The sequence below is a fragment of the Cebidichthys violaceus genome, unplaced genomic scaffold (genome assembly GCF_023349555.1).
Source record: "Cebidichthys violaceus isolate CVI_PGR_0920_01 unplaced genomic scaffold, fCebVio1.0.p SCAF_2, whole genome shotgun sequence".
Lineage (NCBI taxonomy): Eukaryota > Metazoa > Chordata > Actinopteri > Perciformes > Stichaeidae > Cebidichthys > Cebidichthys violaceus.
This window is the reverse complement of record NW_027176372.1, coordinates 20161672-20179519: the sequence shown is the minus strand read 5'-3', so window position 1 is coordinate 20179519 and position 17848 is coordinate 20161672. Positions and strand designations below refer to the sequence as shown.

Here is a 17848-nt window from a genome sequence, read left to right as displayed (position 1 = left end):
ATCACGGAGCAACCTTATCTAGCTGTCATTAAAAAACGTAATAAGTTAATTTCCATAATGTCCAATTTTTTATGATTAATATTCCCTTAATGGTTCACAGAAAAGGTTCTAGAGGAGTGTTTTAAGCTTGTTCATGGTCCCGCGAGCGACTATATTTGTCGACACATTAACAGTCCTCACAGACTGCTTTGATGTAACAATCCCTGAGCGAGATAAGGGCGCTAAAACTCAGCTCCAGTGACCCTCCTGCCGTGCTCCCCGACAGAGCTGTCAACCTCTCTTATTAAAGCGCAAAGATTGTACGCAATCTTCCCTTTAACAAGTATACAGATGCTGCCCTCCCTTCTCACCGGCTCCCCATAAGAATGAACTGGGAACGGCTCTCAAATAGAGAGCAGGTACAAGAGAGTAATCTTGAACAACGGCGGTTACTGGGACAAGAACTGCACTCTGAGCAGTCAGACACTGCAGGCCGAGAGCTTTTCATTCATTAACTGGGCTGTCTATGCTGTGGTACGTCAAACGGTGGACGTGAGGGGAAAGTGAAAACTGACGTCCCATTGTGCTCCACGGCCAGACACTGACTGAACCCCGAATATTGTTTTCTGATGCCATAAGAGAGCACAAAGAGGCGGGTGAAGTCGTTATCAATTCCCTTGCAAGGCAATCATAACTATTATCATTAGTTGTGTTTTCATCCTCCCGAGCTCAGCCCAGAGTGGATTTCTAATCTATTCCCTGGCACACATTCTTGTCTTTCCAACTTGACCTGGTATCACTCGAGCAAAGACATGGTTTCCCGCCTCCCTAGAAACTAGATATGAGTGTAAATAATAGGCCAGGGCCATTTTCTGAAAAGCCCTAATCCCAGGAAAACAAACCCGAGCAAAACAGGCCCACCTGGATTGCTTTCAGGAACACTAGATAATCAAAATGCAAAACAGCCTTTGATAGAAAAATAAGCAGACTTCCAACAACAAATCCCCTACACCTAACATCAGCAAATTCTACCGCTGAACTTTTATTTGTGTTCTGTGTTCGGGTTTTTAATGTAATCACATTGCACACGGCGTTCCATCAACGAGCTATTCTGATTTATGTCAGCCTGAATCAGACTGACTGCTTAGAGCTTTACAGACATCATGAATGAGAAAAGGAGCCACACATAGAACACATTAGGGGTCCCACCATCTCCTCAGACAGGGGCACAATGGGTCGGGGAGCGGAGATAAAGGAGGGGGGGTAACAGGGGTGAAGGAATGGTTGACGCTGATCGGCCAGAGAAAAAGGAGGAGAATGGGAGAAAAAGAAAAGAAGAGGCCCAAGACACTGGCCACACAGGGCAGAGGGAACACGAGGGCTCGGAGAGGCCTACACTCGGTCATAGCCCATTAGGCTGGCTGGGTGAAAATGCTACAGCTCATTACATGCTCTGCCTCTGTTCTGTGGATGAACAATGCACAATTACGCTACCCTGCTGCTCCTCTAGCCATGCTGCTGCATGGCTCCGAGGCGGCCCGATATTGCCGCTATAGTGGCTCGCCTGCCAACAGCCTCTGTGCTCATCAAACATCCCATACATGCGCTCCCTAATGCGCATCCAGGTTTATGTCTAGAAAACCCAAGCGCTGTATGAATTTACTGAAATGAAAGGAGGGGAGAAACGGGAAAGACTGCTCAACCACTGGAGCAAACACAACAAAGGTTTAATGCAGCATTTGTGTGTGTGTGTGTGTGTGTGTGTGTGTGTGTGTGTGTGTGTGTGTGTGTGTGTGTGTGTGTGTGTGTGTGTGACACAATGACGTTTGGTCCCTTTTGTCTGCTCCGTCTTGAAATTCTTTAAAAAGGTAGACATGTGAGAAAGTCTTTTGTGTCCCGCTGAATTAAGTTTCACTCGATGTTGCAATTACTGTAAAGCCATGTGCCAACATACAGATCCCAAAATAAAGACAGTACAGCGCGAGCAGGCGACACAAAGTATGGTGACAATATCTGCAATGCAGTGAATAACTAAGCTCAGGATTCATCTATCTACCAGTAAATTGGTCCTCTAGAAGTCTTCCTCCTTTCCATTCTGCAATTATGCATGCAGAAGTTGACATTTAATGTGATGGGGGGAAATGCTAACTAACATCCTCCTGCTCCCTCTTTGTTTTAGGCACAAAAAAACAGGACACTTGGAAAGGTCATTCTTCCCTGGTGTCAGAGCTGGCTGCATGGAAAAGTTTCCTTTCACAGCGAGTATTGTTATGTTCCACAGAACCCAAACCCCCCACTATTTCCCTGTCACTCAAAAAGCGTTGCATCAGCACTCAGGAGAAAGCCCTGGGAACTCTGTTAACAATGTGGCAACATGTTCGGTAACCTCAGGGTAAGCCAAGACAGTACATACAAAAAAAAAACCAAGCCTGATAACCACGCATTTTAATCAATACCTTTTCTCCTATCTGAGCTTTTCGGATGAAATCATATTGGTCATTACTAGAGAATTGCTATTACTTTTTCCTCGCTTCGTTTACTTGGTGAAAAACATTCTGGAATTTGTTGTTCCATAACAGATCAGAACAGAAAAAAGGAAAACCCCACAGAGGAGGCTGATTGGACACATTCATTGAAGAGTTGATGTTTTTGTACACGGCATGCCAATACACATCGTACAAATGATTCCGTTTTAATATTTCTGAGCCAGAGGGACGGAGCCGAGCACACTCGTCTTGACATACACCGGATACGACAGAGCCAATGCTATTGTGAGCTTCCACGGAAAAAAAAAGAAAAAGATTCCACTTCTGGCCATAACAAGTCTTAGGATTTGTGTTTTTAAACTTGACCTTTTCTATCCTAAATTAATGTAACATTGTCAACCACAGGCAGCAAAATCTGCATTAATGAGAGATGGGGTTATTATTTTATTATTCAGCTGGAGCCTTTCCTTGTCCTTTCCTTTCCCTTAGACTTGTTTTGCTTTACATTAAAAACTGCAGTGGGTTTCCAAACTTTGCAAAAAAACAAAAGGCTGCATATGATCGCTTTAAAATGTCTTGTTATTGATGGTCAACCTCCACTTGTTGACTTCCTGTGTGTTGGGATCTGGATTTCAGTGACAGAAAACAGAATGCTGCGTATTTTTGTCAGAGTTTAATTTGAGAAATAAAAAAACAACTCAGCGGGAAACTCATTTAAATGGGTAATTACGTCCACGCAGCATTGCTTGCAGGGCTTAACAAGGTGCGTAATGATGTCCCCTTCCCCAGCGATAAACATCATCACTATGTCCATTTCCTTCACTCCATTTAGCCTTCTCTCATTTACGTGTGGACCCATCAACCTACAACGCCCAATGCCATTATCCTCCTTTTTGCATTTAGGTACCTCTCCAGTAAAAAAATCTTTAAACATAAATTGTTGGACGACTAATGCCATTATGTGCTTGTCTCTCGTTCCACAAAAAGAAATAAAAAAAAAATCCCCTTCCTTTGATGTTTAATAGGTTTACAAGAAAGTTAATTCTTTCCACATGACAGAGCTTTTAAAGTCGTTTAAAATATATTTTCTTGTTCAGTGCTGTCGTCTTGAAGCGAGTGAAGTCATCTCAAAAGATGGATGAATAATCAAGTTGATTAGCACCATATGATTTTGCTTTATTTTGATGCGACTGTGTGCTTGGGCGTCTCTTGTGTATAACGCGGCCGGAAAACGTCTGTTGTAGCATATATATAGTCTGCCGATGTTCTCAAGATGTTCAACCATTTGATGATTCTATCCTGTATGGTAGAGACTTAAAGGTATGCTGGAATAACACCACCTTCTACATTTGCAGGTACAGTCAAATAATAATATTTGGGGTTTTTTTCAGGGGAGGAAAAACATTGTGTACCAATAATAGAAATGTGACTTTATTGCTTTCTGTAGAGGTTGATATGGTTTGTGCAATAAAAATCGCCTCATCCCAACATCACATTTTACAGAGAAAAATACCATGTTTCAGGCAGCAGCAATACAGGTTGACGAAAATCATTGGCATTCTATAAATAGACCTCTCTCCCCTTCTTCTTTTCCGTCTCTCCTCTCTTTTCTAGGCCCTGCCGTTTCTCTAGTCTACAGTACAGCTATTACTCGCCCTGCACGCTCCTCACCAGTCACATGCGGTTAAGGACGCATACAGTGACATGTGTACGTCAGACGCCGTCACTCATGTGTTTTGACTCTTAAGCTCTTTGGCTGGATGCTCTGATCCCGACGAGAGGGTGGCAACCCGGCGGGCCCGGCTGCTTCCGACTGGCTGCCCGGGGTCGTTATGTCATTTCCTTGTACCTCTGCAACATCGAGAATGACGTGCAGTGATGGGGTGTGGCGGGTTGGGGTCAAGGCTATAAAAACCCAACCGAGTGTAAAACTAGCACTGGTTGTGCATGAAGTGAAAACCATCTTGTTGAGTAATGTCAGAAAATCAGCCTACAGCTTCACCGGCTCTGTGTCTTAAACACAATGGGAGGAGCCAGCTGAGAAGTGCAATAAAGAGGGCACTGAGTACATCACTGTCACACTGTTAATTTATTTCTGACAGACAGGGCTTTATTTCACCTTATAAACACTGACACTTGAAAAGCCGAGCATTTCTGAAGTCTCTGCCTTACAAATAACCTCTCTAAATAATTAAGAGGTTCATCTGCCACTCAATCAGTGCGCATCTGAAGCTTTTGGAGATGAAAAGATTCATTCTCAAATCCTTTGAAAGGAGGAGACTTTAAAGAATGCAACATACACCTCCCACTCTTCAAATGCATCAAAAATAAATTCCACCACGATTAGTCTTTCTATCTCTTTGACAAACTGTTCAGAGTTTTGGAGTGAGTTTTTTTTTTGTCATTTGAGAATCTGTCTGAACTGATTTAGACTGATTAAAGGGATCACTCAATCATGAAATTTACAAAAATATATACTAAATTGATTGATCTCGTTCCCTAGGAGATAAGGATTAATATGTGCTACTATGGTAAACATAGTTGTAAAGGACAGGAGGGTTCTTTCATTTATGCACGTCTAACGCTCTTCCTGTTTTAATTCCGTGGACCATATCTGAGGACATTTTTCAATTAGTTTTTGCTGAAAATGTCAGAATCACTCATTCACTTTTATTCACTATAAAATGGCATTGGAAATTGTGAATACAAAGCTGACAGTCAGACAGTGCAAAAATAAAATCAGGCAATTAACTTTTACATTTTGAAAAGAAGCCCCAGCCAGCACCTCCTGTTGCAGTAATGCACGCATTCAGCAACAACGTGAAAGCTGAGACTTCCACTTTGTGCTCCTCTGCTTTCCATGTTGTCATTTCCCAATTACACTTTCAACCAATTGTTGATGTGCTTTGCTTTCTGTCAATCACGGCGTGTTTAAGTCAACAAAAGCTAAAAGATTCTTCCAGATCCAGCCTGTCGAGATACATTTTAAGGACTGAATTTGCACTCTGAATCTGCACCATCGTCTTGACAAAAAAAAAAAAAAAATCTGTTGCATTGAAAAGCTGCTAAAATGAGGGAAATATAAATAATTTTGTATACTGTAAAAATGTCTACACTGAGGAAAATCAGGTAGCAACTGCAGCAAATATGTACATTTTCATTAACACTAGAGCTGCCCTATGAAATCTAACACTACAATGACAGAAACTATGAAAAGGACTCTCATATACAACATTCAAAGTTAAGCCCATCTTCAACACCAGGCCAAAATCAAAACAACATTAAAAGAGTACTTTAAATGCAGAATCACAACAATGTTTGATTATCCAAACGTGTTACATTATGCCTCTCGTTTCTCCTTCTGAGATTTGGGAGTCGCTCATAATGATGTAAATGATAACGTCACAGCCCATATTTCATATAAATGTGACACTCCATAAGAAATGTTGTGTGTGTATTCATGAGTACGTGTGTTGGGGGGGGGGGAGATTGGCAGTTTCAACAGATGTGTAGTCTGCGCTGACAGCATGACATCTACTTTGCATGCTCAATATGACACGTTTGAATGCTCCCATGCATATTGTCCTGATGTGAAGTGATAGCGAGGGACGTGCAGACGCGCTGGAACCACTCCCTGTTGTCTCTCCTACGTCAACATCCAAATGCCTACCTTACTAACAGGGAAAAAAACCCCAGCAAGACCGCTGCACCTGAGATACCTGTCCGTCGTTTCTTTTGTCAATTTTCATTTTCTCAGTTCGGTTCATTTGGTTGACGGTGACAACTGAACAATCGCACACAAAATGTCCATCCATATCTCTTTTGTCAGTGTCTGACCCTGACACGGTGTACACTACGATACAGTATTACTGAGACGTATGTAGCGACAGTGTATTTAAGAAAACACTCTCATTTCTGCCAATCCATCCCACGCACATTCTAGCATTTGTACAGTTGTTGTTATTGTCATAGTTGCTGTCCATCTCTCTCCTCGCTCAGGTGGAAAATGGTTTCTTACCATTCGAGGGGGAGTTTTTCTTTACCACCGTCACCTATGGGGAATGTTGGGTCTCTGTAAAATGAAGCGTACGGTCTAGACCGGCTCTATTTAAAAAGTGTCACGGGATGATTCGGAGCTGTGGAAATAAAACCGTTCGACATGATTTCTGATTCATTTATCACCTGTGCCAAAGAAAAATATCTTGAATTAGGCTAATCAATGAAATAAGATATCTTATATTGCAATGCTCATTATCCGCAATCACAGGTGTGAGAAGCCTTAGTGCACATTACAAATTAAAAAAAACTATTCTAGCCAAAGGCCATTCCTTTACTGCATAATTGTCTCCCCTACCAAGTGATTCACTATAATTAAGCCATGGAAGACAGCTCTATTCTCCTGTGAGCGTTCATATTAGTGCTACCACAGGCAGGTCTAACAAACATCTCACAGCTGACGCTTTTCAAAACAATGGACAGCAACAACGTTCAGGGAGTTATATACTGGTACACATTCTCACAAGGGAGAATATAATGTACACAATGCAATCGCAGGTATGAGGCCTTCGGGGAGACCTGTCACTGTTATCTGGGCCCAGTCTGCCGTGTTTGTGTGTGTGTGTGTGTGTGTGTGTGTGTGTATACGCGTGTGTGCCAGCGTGTTTTGTCTGAAGCAGGAAAAGCTTGACTTCAGCTGCTCTGACATAAGCAGGATGTATTCTGGCCCACATAAACTAACAATGTAGGAGAACTGTGCACTGATCAAAAACACAATTTACGAATAGAAACCAGCCCATTTCCTCTTTAGCTTCACTAGAAAACCTAATCTGATCTCGTCTCCACACTCTGATGGCTGTGATCATTTCATAATCTACGCCATTGTAAAAATAAAACAAACCCAGACTTATCATCGTGCCCTGGTGAAAAACAAAAAAATCTCTTCTGCCCAGCATCAATGAATCATGGATAATTATGAGGTTGCCCTCAGGATGAAAGCTATTTTTTGTTGACAAAGCAGCCTTAGTAACCACAACAGTGCGGCCACTTGTGTGTCCTAGCCTGTCAATGGGATGTCTATTGGATATGGGTTGAGGACTTGTGGAGTCAAGTGGTTTCAAGCCCAAGCTTGCTCATTGTAACAAGGCAATTATCAGCCATTTCACTGCTGTTTATTTGTGCTATAAATGGCATTGTAATTATACCAAAAATGTTTTTTAATTTAAGAGCAATATTTGAACATACTGTAGAGCTGCTGTCTCTTGCAAATGTCGCAATGGGGCGGAAAGAAAACAATGACAACTGTTGTTGCGCTGGGATTACTCCGTTGGAGGTTATATGGCATGCTCTCGCTATACTGCTGTTTCTAGCGCACCCTCTCAATTACACACACACACACACACACACACACACACACACACACACACATTCTCTTTTCTCAGTCCAGGGAAAATGTGCAAAGGCCGGGTCAAAGAGATGTTTGTCAACATCATGTGCAAGGCCGAGAGCAATGGAAGCTGCATGCTAAACAGGGCCGGGCCTCTATCAAGCCAATCAACTGCCTCTAAGCAAATGAGAAAACGTGGTTGGGCTCAGACACCTGGCACTAAGACTCAATCACCCTCGCTCACTTCTTCCCTTCCTATCTCTCTATCTGCCCTCGCACATTTCTATCAAGACTCGCCCAAGCTTTGCGTATGGAATCATCTAAATCAATCTTCAACCCTATTTGTCTCCCTCTCCACTTTTTCATTAGCCGAAACAAATAAAGGCTCCCCTAATCCTGCGGCAAATGTGCTTTTATTGGATGGTTAAGCCACGGAGACAGGAAGCTTGCTGGAGCTTTTAACAACGACGGTTGATTCCTCTGTGCAGCCAGACCCACATTTTTCTTGGCTGAAGAAAGGCTGGTGGTGACCTGCATAGCACTACCTACAAGCGAATACAATCACAGCATACGGGTCACTGCGTGTGCCTGCTGAATCCCCCCCCCCCCACCTCTGCCTCCACTGACCAGATAACGCCACAGGACAACCCCCGACAACATTTCTCATTCCTTCCACCTGCGTTACTCACACACAAACTCAGTCAGAAGCAGCTCAGACAGGCCCAGTAAATCAGCATGCCTGTAAGTAGGTCTCATTGACCCCTCAGGATCCACCGGTGCCTGGATCTCTCTGGATCATCCAGTCAATACATCAATATCCATCTTGTGTTTCTTGTTTTAAGACACACGCTCCCAAACCCCCACAGCTTCTTCTTCTCACTGAATGTCAAACAGAAATTGGAGTCATCAATTACAAGTAGTGTGCATGGAGCTGGAGCTTATTTTCTGCTGTCTGTATAGGAGTGAGCATGATACACATTCTTATACAAACACACACACACACACACATATACACACACACACACACTGATGCACCCTTTCCCTATCTCACACACACATGCACATCCCATGGGATCAAGGACGAGTGGGTCATGAAGAAAAAGGTTTCCAAAAGAATCCAATAGACCAGCTCATACGTACGAAAATCTATAAACTACAGATTAGCTAGTCTGCATACACTCTGTCAGCCTGAATGGTCTTTCAAGTGAGACCTCCCCTGCTCTGCTGGAGCCATGCACGGTACGTCAGGGTGATTCAATGGCTGCCCGTGCGGAGCGGCCATGCGGCAACACTGCAGCCAAATGGACAACGCACAGATAAAGCGCTTAAGCAATGCTTATTCTTTCTGCTAGCACCTGAAATGATGTGTAGTGGCGCTGATTAGCGGGGTCAATACATCGGGCAGGTTCTAACAAAGAGAAGGAAAACAAGCGGAGTAGGAGAGGCCAAACAATCCACTTTGTCAGGCCTCCAAATTCTGCTTGGCAAAGCGCTCTCAGTCACAGGTCAGCCTCAATGTCTCGGCCCCTTGAAATGCCTTGAAGGATTCCACTCAGATCGACTGACAGAGCGTCACTCGTGCCATTTCAAAAGAGCTCAGCTTTCCATCAATAACAGGGAGACATTTCACTGACATTATAATCTGTGGCACGATGGTAATGCAAAATATAGGTGTTAAAAAGGTGGTGCATACAGCTCAGTCTGAAGATTCTGCACAATCCAGGAGCCATATTAAAAAAAGAATGAATGAAACGTTCAGTCATGAGAATCAATTTTAAAACCACACCTCCCATTTTCCTCTACCCCCAACACCCAAAGCAGCCCAGCCAAGGATTTAGGACAGAGCACAGCGGATTGTATCTCACCTCTGGCAGTGGCATGCCGTTGATGATGAGGTCTGGCTGCTGGTGGGCCTGCCCAGTGAACGGGTGCTGATAGCCATGGTTGGGAGCCGCATTGCGGGAGTTCTGGTTCTCCACGTTGAGGAAGGTGCTCTCGGAGCGCCTGCAGCCCAGCGGCAAGCTCTGCTGGTGGTAGTCGAAGTAGTTGAGCGAGGAGGTGAGAGACGAGCAACTCACCACATTCATCTTGTCTGTCTCCTCGACGTCACGTGGCACCAGGCGGATGTCGTTCTTGCTCAGCTTCTTCTTCTTGCTGGACTTCTTCTGGTTGCCATATGAGTACTCCGCCACCCTGCGCAAGTAGAAGAAACTGAACAGACTCAATAAAGCAGTGTTCTGCCTTCCCCTCCCCCGTCCACACAGTCAAAAAGCACGCCCGCCATGCCAGCTCGGGCGCCGCTCGACCATGGGTGCCAGACAAACGCTTGTTGCCCGGATCCAGGGGTGGAACAGCACACTTAAATGACTCCCCAACTCCCGTCTTGCAATAGAGCTGTTATCCCTCGTTTGTTTGCATTTGCATGCTCAACAATCAACATGTCACAAACAGGCAGACAATATGCAAACATGCCAAAAACCACAGAAGCAAAGCAAAAGAACACACTGGTGCTAAGCAGCACTACCGGTATATGCAATCATATTCAAAGCACACAACCCACACTAATTCAATTTTTTTTTCTTTCATAATCAAGCGAGCCCACGAGCAGCACGGAGTGCATGAGAACTGCAGATTCAAATTCATTTAGCTGTTTTCAGTGGCTGGCGCAAACTTGAACTGAGTATTTTGACTTTAATAAGAGCAAATGAGCAACACAGCCACGTTTTATCAAAGCATCCTCAGATTGGGGGAATTATCCATTCTTCCCACAGACTTGCAGTTTTCCACAAGAGAACAGATGCTGAGTTCTCTATGGTGATGACTACAAACCTCACTAAACATATTCCATATAATTTGTGATGTTTTTCACCATCTGCATAACTTCAAACTCTGGAGGAAGCCATTTTTAACCTGTCAGCGTGGAGCATATGGTTTATTTTCTGTTAAAGCCAAAAACAGAACTATAGTTACCCATGAAATCGCAATATCTGGAATGTCTCTGTTCCTGCTTCTTGAACGCCTCTGCCCCCGCCGGCCTTTGCTCCTCACTAAGACGCATCTCTAATCCTCTGTCGCTTGTAAAAATCACACTGGCCAAGACGCACCACTGTAGTTTGTCTTTTTCATTTTTCTTTTAGATTGCATCTTCAAAACAGCTCCCTCCCCCATTCTGCACCCCTTTGATTCGGAAGGAAAGGGAAAAAAAGCAGCTGCAAGAGTAGAAAATACTCCATTTCTTTTTCATTTATCATCCTAACATGTTGTCTCTCTACTTTGTGCCCAAATTGAAATCTGGGAGGGGAAATCTTTCGAGTCAGAGAGACTGACAGAGGACAAGCAATAAATTGGAGATAACTGCTCCTCATATTCGAGGTGGCGACTGAGAAGCAGAACACATCAGTGCTGATTAAAGCTCCCAGCAGGGAGAGTGGCTCACACTAGAAGAGTGAAGTACTGAAAGCAGTTCTGAATTTGGAATTTGTAGTATTCTATTCATTGTTTCTTCTCTCAACAATATAACCCTGACGTGGAAAATGTTTTATTGCATGAAGTAGATGTGATCGAGATATAGCAACACACAGGTATCCTTCTGTATCGAGTCGAGTTTGAATAAAAGATGTTGGTTTTTGGTATTCTTATGATGAAAAGAGATGTGGATTCTTCCTTTTAACAACATAAAGGTAAGTGGAGCAGTCACACTTTTTCTAAGAGCTACAGAGAGAACGAGAATTGATTTTAAAATTGAAGCTCTGCAATTCACAAAATGTCGAAAAGCACTTAAAACTGGTAACAACCAAACAGTACATGCGAATAAAAATACACAATTCATAATCTATATTGAGAGATATTGAGAGAAAGAAAAAAAAAAACAGAGCAATACTGGGGAAGAATATTTTTTCATGACTACATGCTTGAAAAATGCCCAAAGTTAACTTTGAATTAAGAAAATTATGTTTGGAGCAAAATATGATTATAGCTTCAGGTTAAACTCTCAAATCCAATCTATATGTAAATTTATAGTGGTAATGTGGCACAGGGAAATCAAAGCCAGAGCTGATGTTCAGATTGATGAACAAAACAGAATGTTCAATATGCAAGGTCCGGAAAATAATAATCTGCTCCTTTCCAGGGAAACTGGGTAAATAGTTAATGATGATGTGATTTACGTGACTTTGTACTATCTATATTTTAAATTTTGGGAGGGGTGGGGGAGGCTTATCTCATTTTATTGCTCCAGATATTCCTTGGTGCAGAAGAAAGCAGAGGCAAATCTGAGTGATCCTAGAGGACTGTCCATAATCACACCGGATTAAAGCTGATAACAGCCAATCAGCCACGGTGGACGTTAAATAATAAATGTCTGGGACTGCTATTGAACCAGTGGGACGTTAATTGTCCGGCAACACAGCCGCAAATTGAACATGACAGTTGAACCGTCGTATTTATGAGTCAATTGGTTACAATGGGAGGATTAAAATCAATCAATCACGTCTCCCTAACACGGAACACTGGGCTTCTGCACAATGTGTCTGATTTAAAGCAGTCGGGTGATTCGTCTACCTCAGTTTCAGCTGTGTGGAGTGGGGGGGGGGAATCTGCAGTCCTCACATTCGGGCCTACGTGCTGCATGACAAAAGCGATGCACTCACAACTCGCAGTTTCAGGCACGGTCGCGGACACACGCACAGGCACGGGCGCACGCTCGCTCCCCCTCTTACCCATACGCGCGCACACACAACACACACACATATATAGACACAAACACACACACACACACACACACACACACACACACACACACACACACACACACACACACACACACAATATTTAGTCAGTACCTGCAGTTGTACGTCCGGATCTCCTTGTTATCCCTCTTGCACTTCACCGCCACAAAAATCATGGTGACAAACAGGATGGCTGCGATGGAGCCCAGAGCGATGATGAAGATGAGGGACAGGTTGACAGGTCCGATAGGCTCCTGCGCGCTCAGGTCTGGCGACAGGTACACCACGATGTAGGCCGAGGCGGACAGGGAGGGCTTGCCGTGGTCCCTCGCCACCACCGTGATCTCGTAGGTGGATTTGGCGTTTTCCCCAAACATCCGGGTCGAGCGCACCTCTCCGTTTACCTGGTCGATCTCAAAGAAAGCCCTGTCCCCCTCTGAGATGGTGTAGGTCAGCCGCCCGTTCTCCCCCTCATCGTAGTCGTCTGCTTTAACCTGGGTCACCATGTAACCCACCCCAGCGTTTCTGGGGATGGAAACCTCCGCCGTGCCATTAACGAGCGGAGGGTTTGTCATCACAGGTGTGTTGTCGTTGACATCCAGGACGACAATACGCACCGTGGCGTTACTTGATAACGAGGGGTTACCATTGTCTCTGGCCAACACTTTGAAATCAAAAGTCCTGGTGTATTCATGGTCGAATGATCTCATGGAGTAAATGCGGCCCGAGGGGTTTATGCTGACATATGTGTTTACATCCATGTGCTTAATCTCACCGGGGACTATGGAGTAGGAAACGGTGCCATTCATCCCCAGGTCCGGGTCTTCTGCCGACACCGCTAGCAGACACGAACCAGGGAGGTTGTTTTCCATCACCATCTCTTGATAGTGTGGTTTGAGGAAGTGGGGAGGGTTGTCATTTTCATCTGTGACTTTGACTACTAAAGACTTTGTCGCGCGTAGAGGAGGCGTGCCACTGTCTTCCGCTTGGATAGTCAAGTTGTATGTGTCCTTTTGCTCTCTGTCCAGCCTGCCATCAACAAGTATAGTGGAGAAGCTCTCGTATTCTTGAAGTCTGAACGGAACATTGCCCTGCAGCCTGCACTGCACTTTGCCGTTCGCCCCAGAATCCTTATCAGACACCCTCACGAGCGCAATGACATATCCACGCTGCGCGTTTTCACTAACTTCCACCACCTCTGTGTTCAGTGAGAGTAAGCTGATGACAGGTGGGTTATCATTCGTGTCCATCACATTCACTGTGACTTTGCAGTGAGCTGGGATAGAGTTGGGACCTAAATCTTTGGCCTGGACGTCGATCTCGTATATTTTCGCCGTTTCATAATCCAAAATACCGTTAACGGTGATGATCCCGGTTCCGGGGTCAATTTTGAACGCATCCCTCGTTTTCTCGGTGACGTAACTGTTGAACGAGTACACAACCTCTCCATTAGTGCCCTCGTCGGGATCCGTTGCATTCAAGTCGATGACTAATGTATTGATGGGGGAATTCTCCATCACGTTAACAGTATACACTGGCTCGTCAAAGACAGGGTTGTTGTCATTAGAATCAATTACCTTGATATTTAACTGGACCGCGCCTATTTTAGGGGGGTCTCCTCCATCTTCTGCGCTAATTTCATACGTATAGTGGGACTGGGTCTCCCTGTCCAGCGATTTTTGCACAACAAGCTCAGCAATTTTAGACCCATCCCCTCTGGTCTTTATTTCTAGTCCGAAAAGCTCATTTGGAGTGATGGAATATGATTGCACTCCAAAGATCCCCGAGTCCGGATCGCTTGCCCCCTCTAGGGGAAACCTGGTACCAGGGGAGGCGTTCTCAGAAATTTCAATGTCAATGTGGCTCGTCGGGAATCTGGGTGCGTTATCGTTCAAATCCTCAATCTCAACCTTGATGACACAGATCGCCATAGAGTTTGACATCACTTCTAGGGAAATAATGCACTTTGGGTTCTGTCGACAAACTACATCCCGATCTATTTTCATTTGGGTTGTAAGGATTCCTGCTGGACTGAGTTCCACCCATCGTGGTTCTGAATTGGAAATTACCCTCAAGTACGGGGGCTGCGGAGCAATCTGAAATCCTTGCTTTAGCGCGTCCTTTGTCACGTTTCCAATTACTGACCCGGGCTTCATCTCCTCGTTTATTCCATACTTTAGATTGATTACAGCCTCGGCCGCGACCCAATACAAGAGGAACACAGCAATTAATTGTATTAATTCCATCTCCTTGGTTTGCATTGTACCTGTTGAGTTTTTTTTCTTTCTTTCTCTCAGCCTGATAAAGACCTCGCTAATTACGCACGAGAATGCGCGTCAGAGAAAAACTGGGGAAAAAAAATGTTCCAAATGAATCATCTCATTCAAATGTCCAGAAAAGTGTTTGGGTGACGAAAAGCTCTTGTGTATGCAAATTATATCATGGCGTGAAAGCTATAATTATAACAAGTGCCTTAGCCTATTTTACTCTTCTCAGGCAGAGCACATCCTCCGGTCTACTGCAGCGGGCGAAACATTGGGGACGACAGATCTGTGAAAACATGCTGAATCTTCTCACAACAGTGATTTAGCCGTGTAAATCCGCGCAGCTCTTCTCAAGCGGCAAACTGGTCTTACACATGACTCATATGATGAACTGTCCATTTCCAAGTGGGCTGAAAGGAGAGGAAATGGTCGGACTGCATAAATGAGAATTCCAGTGAGCAAGTCCACAAAATGTTGAATCGTCCGTGCAGATAGATGAATGACTGGGGTTCAAAAAGTCCGTGTTAAATTCTCCGCCTTGATGCCAGCAGATACTTAAGTCGCATTTTGGATGAACATCTTGCTCTGTGTGAGATATTACAAGCAGTGATAAAAACGTCCTCTTCGGCTGTGTGCTTTCAAACTGCACATCGGATGACAAAAAAAAAAAGCTAAAGAAGCTAAAAAGGATCTGCAGTCACAAAATTATTCAACAACTCAAGTCCGGATATCTTTGTCTAAAGAACATGGGTGCGATTGAGGGAATGTCTCATCACATAACTGAAGTCCCGATTACCTTCTTTTTTTTTTATTTCCAGCAGATTTTGGCTTTCATCCCCTCCGCAAGTCTTGAAGCTTTTTACTTAATTTCCTCGCATCTCACTTGGAAAAAAAGGCTGCACATATCCGGATAATTAGTCCATGAAAAAAAAAAAAAATCCGTTGAGCCAAAAGCCAGTGGGGAGGAAACGATGCAAGAGCCTACAGTATGTACAAAACGCATTTCATGTTGGGCTGCAGCAAAGTAGAAGCACAGGAGCCTATATCCAGCCTGGTTGGGGCAGAAAAACAGAAAGAAATCACCACTCGTTGCCAGTAGGCTGCCTAGGTTGACTCCAACAAGCGCTCCTCTCGCTTCACTGGTGCACACTGGCGGACGCGCAGCTCCGAGCCGAGCGCTCAGTCTCAGGACCTGCAATCCCCTCAGCCAATCAGGGGTTACACAGGAGGGCTGGGAGCTGCTGGTGGGTGGGGCAAAGTACAGCAATGAAACACGGCCAACTACCTGTTCTCTTGCAGATGGACGACTCGACGGGCAATTACGGCGTACAAGTTGAAACACGAAGCTGTGTATTAGATGATCGCGAGAGCAGCGGTTCCAAAAGCGAGGTCTGGGGACCCGTGGGGGTCTTTGAGACAGTGTCATCGGTGCTCCAGGAACAAAACAAAAAAAAAGAGTCACAGACTAATTTCTCCCAGTGGAGGCACAGAAGAGATGCTAAGGATAACTTTTCACAGATGTGTCCTTGTGTTCTCTTACAGTAGCCAATGGGCAATTATTTGACACGAGTCATCTTTTACAACACAGATCTTCTCAATGGGGACCCTGGAGGATATTGTGGACTTAAATGGATCTGCGTCTGACCCGCAGTGGCAAGTCACTGCATGGTAAACTCCGCACCAGAGCAGACCTTATCACTTCAGAACCAGATAGCATTTCCTGCTTCCTTCTGCTGCATATATTCAAGTTTTAAGTTGCAACTGTGCGCATTATGTTACATCATTTACACCCTAACCTGGCTCCCTTGTGCAATACTATGAACCCATGCGACACCGTGCGTGGAATCAATCATGAATATTCATTATAGAGTATGGATTCCATAAAGCAGCGTGCTGGGAGGAAATCCTGCCATCGGTGAGATCATTACACAGAGACACGTTTGTTATAAAAACACGGTTTTCTGACTTAACATTAATCTTGAGCCTCCTTATCGATTACACGAACTCCACTGGGACATACAAAGTTAAATATCATACATCATATTCTTTAATTGTCTGCTTACACAATACTTGTGGATGAACACCAGTAGACACAAGCCTACAATGGAGCTAGTTTAGTAATACAGAGCATAGTTTCATCCAATGAAAAATATTAAATTGCCTTCACTGTAATTAAATCGTTCCTGTGTGTGTCAGCTGCAAAGTCCACATGTAGAAAGGTTAATAACGAGGTGGGTGGACTGTGGCCTCTCTGGCCTGACGCTAATCATCAGAAGAAAAGAAACAACAAATCAATTATTAGCTACAGCGCGTCACTTCCCAATTATCTCCATGTAACTCAGGTCGCCATTATATCGAGGCTCCTTATGACGTGACAAATTCACTGACGTCACGTGTCAGCCAACAAAAAAAATACTCTGCCAAGGAATAAAAAGAGAGGGAGGGGGGGGGGGGGGGGGGTATAAAGTTCCTCTTGTTGCTCTGCACATATTCTCTCATCACCCTCCCTGGAATCTTCTCATTCAGATGGAAGCGACACTCGGTCGCAGCCGGTCCTTCACACACACACACACACACACGCGAGCACACACACACACACACACACACACACACACACACACACACACACACACACACTCCTCCCATGCAGCCAGCCTGCTCGCCTCTCGCGCGCGCTCAGCCGCCATCACACATCCTGTCGAGGGCAGGCCGATTTCAAAGTCACAAGGGTGACACCTAGCGTCCGCAGCCGCCGCTCGATTCTGTTATTCCAGCTTGTCCATTTTTACCCCCAGACTGTTTCACCCCAATGAAAAACAACCGCGGTGCCACAAGAATAACAATGAAGCACACTGGCAAATCAATTTCCTCTTTATATCGGAATAGAAGTCGGCAGTTTGACCACAATTAATATGCTGTCCAAGAGGTGAATTAGTTCTGAGCCATATCCAATCATTGTTAATCAATAAAGAGTGATTGAACTGTGTATGGGAAGCAGAATAAGGTCAT

The 17848-nt window shown here is 44.5% G+C and overlaps 1 protein-coding gene across 4 annotated transcripts in view; it reads right to left on the bottom strand.

Moving 5' to 3' along the window:
• pcdh19 (protocadherin 19) overlaps window positions 1–15967 on the bottom strand; it is a 55800-nt gene extending 39833 nt beyond the window's left edge. Inside the window, exons 1-2 of one of the 4 annotated variants that reach the window (XM_068715124.1) lie at window positions 12690–15967; window positions 9714–10059 (exon numbers count right to left, since the gene is read on the bottom strand). In XM_068715124.1, coding sequence (XP_068571225.1) covers window positions 9714–10059; window positions 12690–14836 — 2493 coding nt within the window. In that variant the 5' untranslated portion in view covers window positions 14837–15967. The remainder of the gene's footprint in view (window positions 1–9713; window positions 10060–12689) is intronic. The other 3 variants (XM_068715126.1, XM_068715125.1, XM_068715128.1) reach the window with 3 other exon arrangements.
• Between the last annotated feature and the right edge of the window lie 1881 nt (window positions 15968–17848).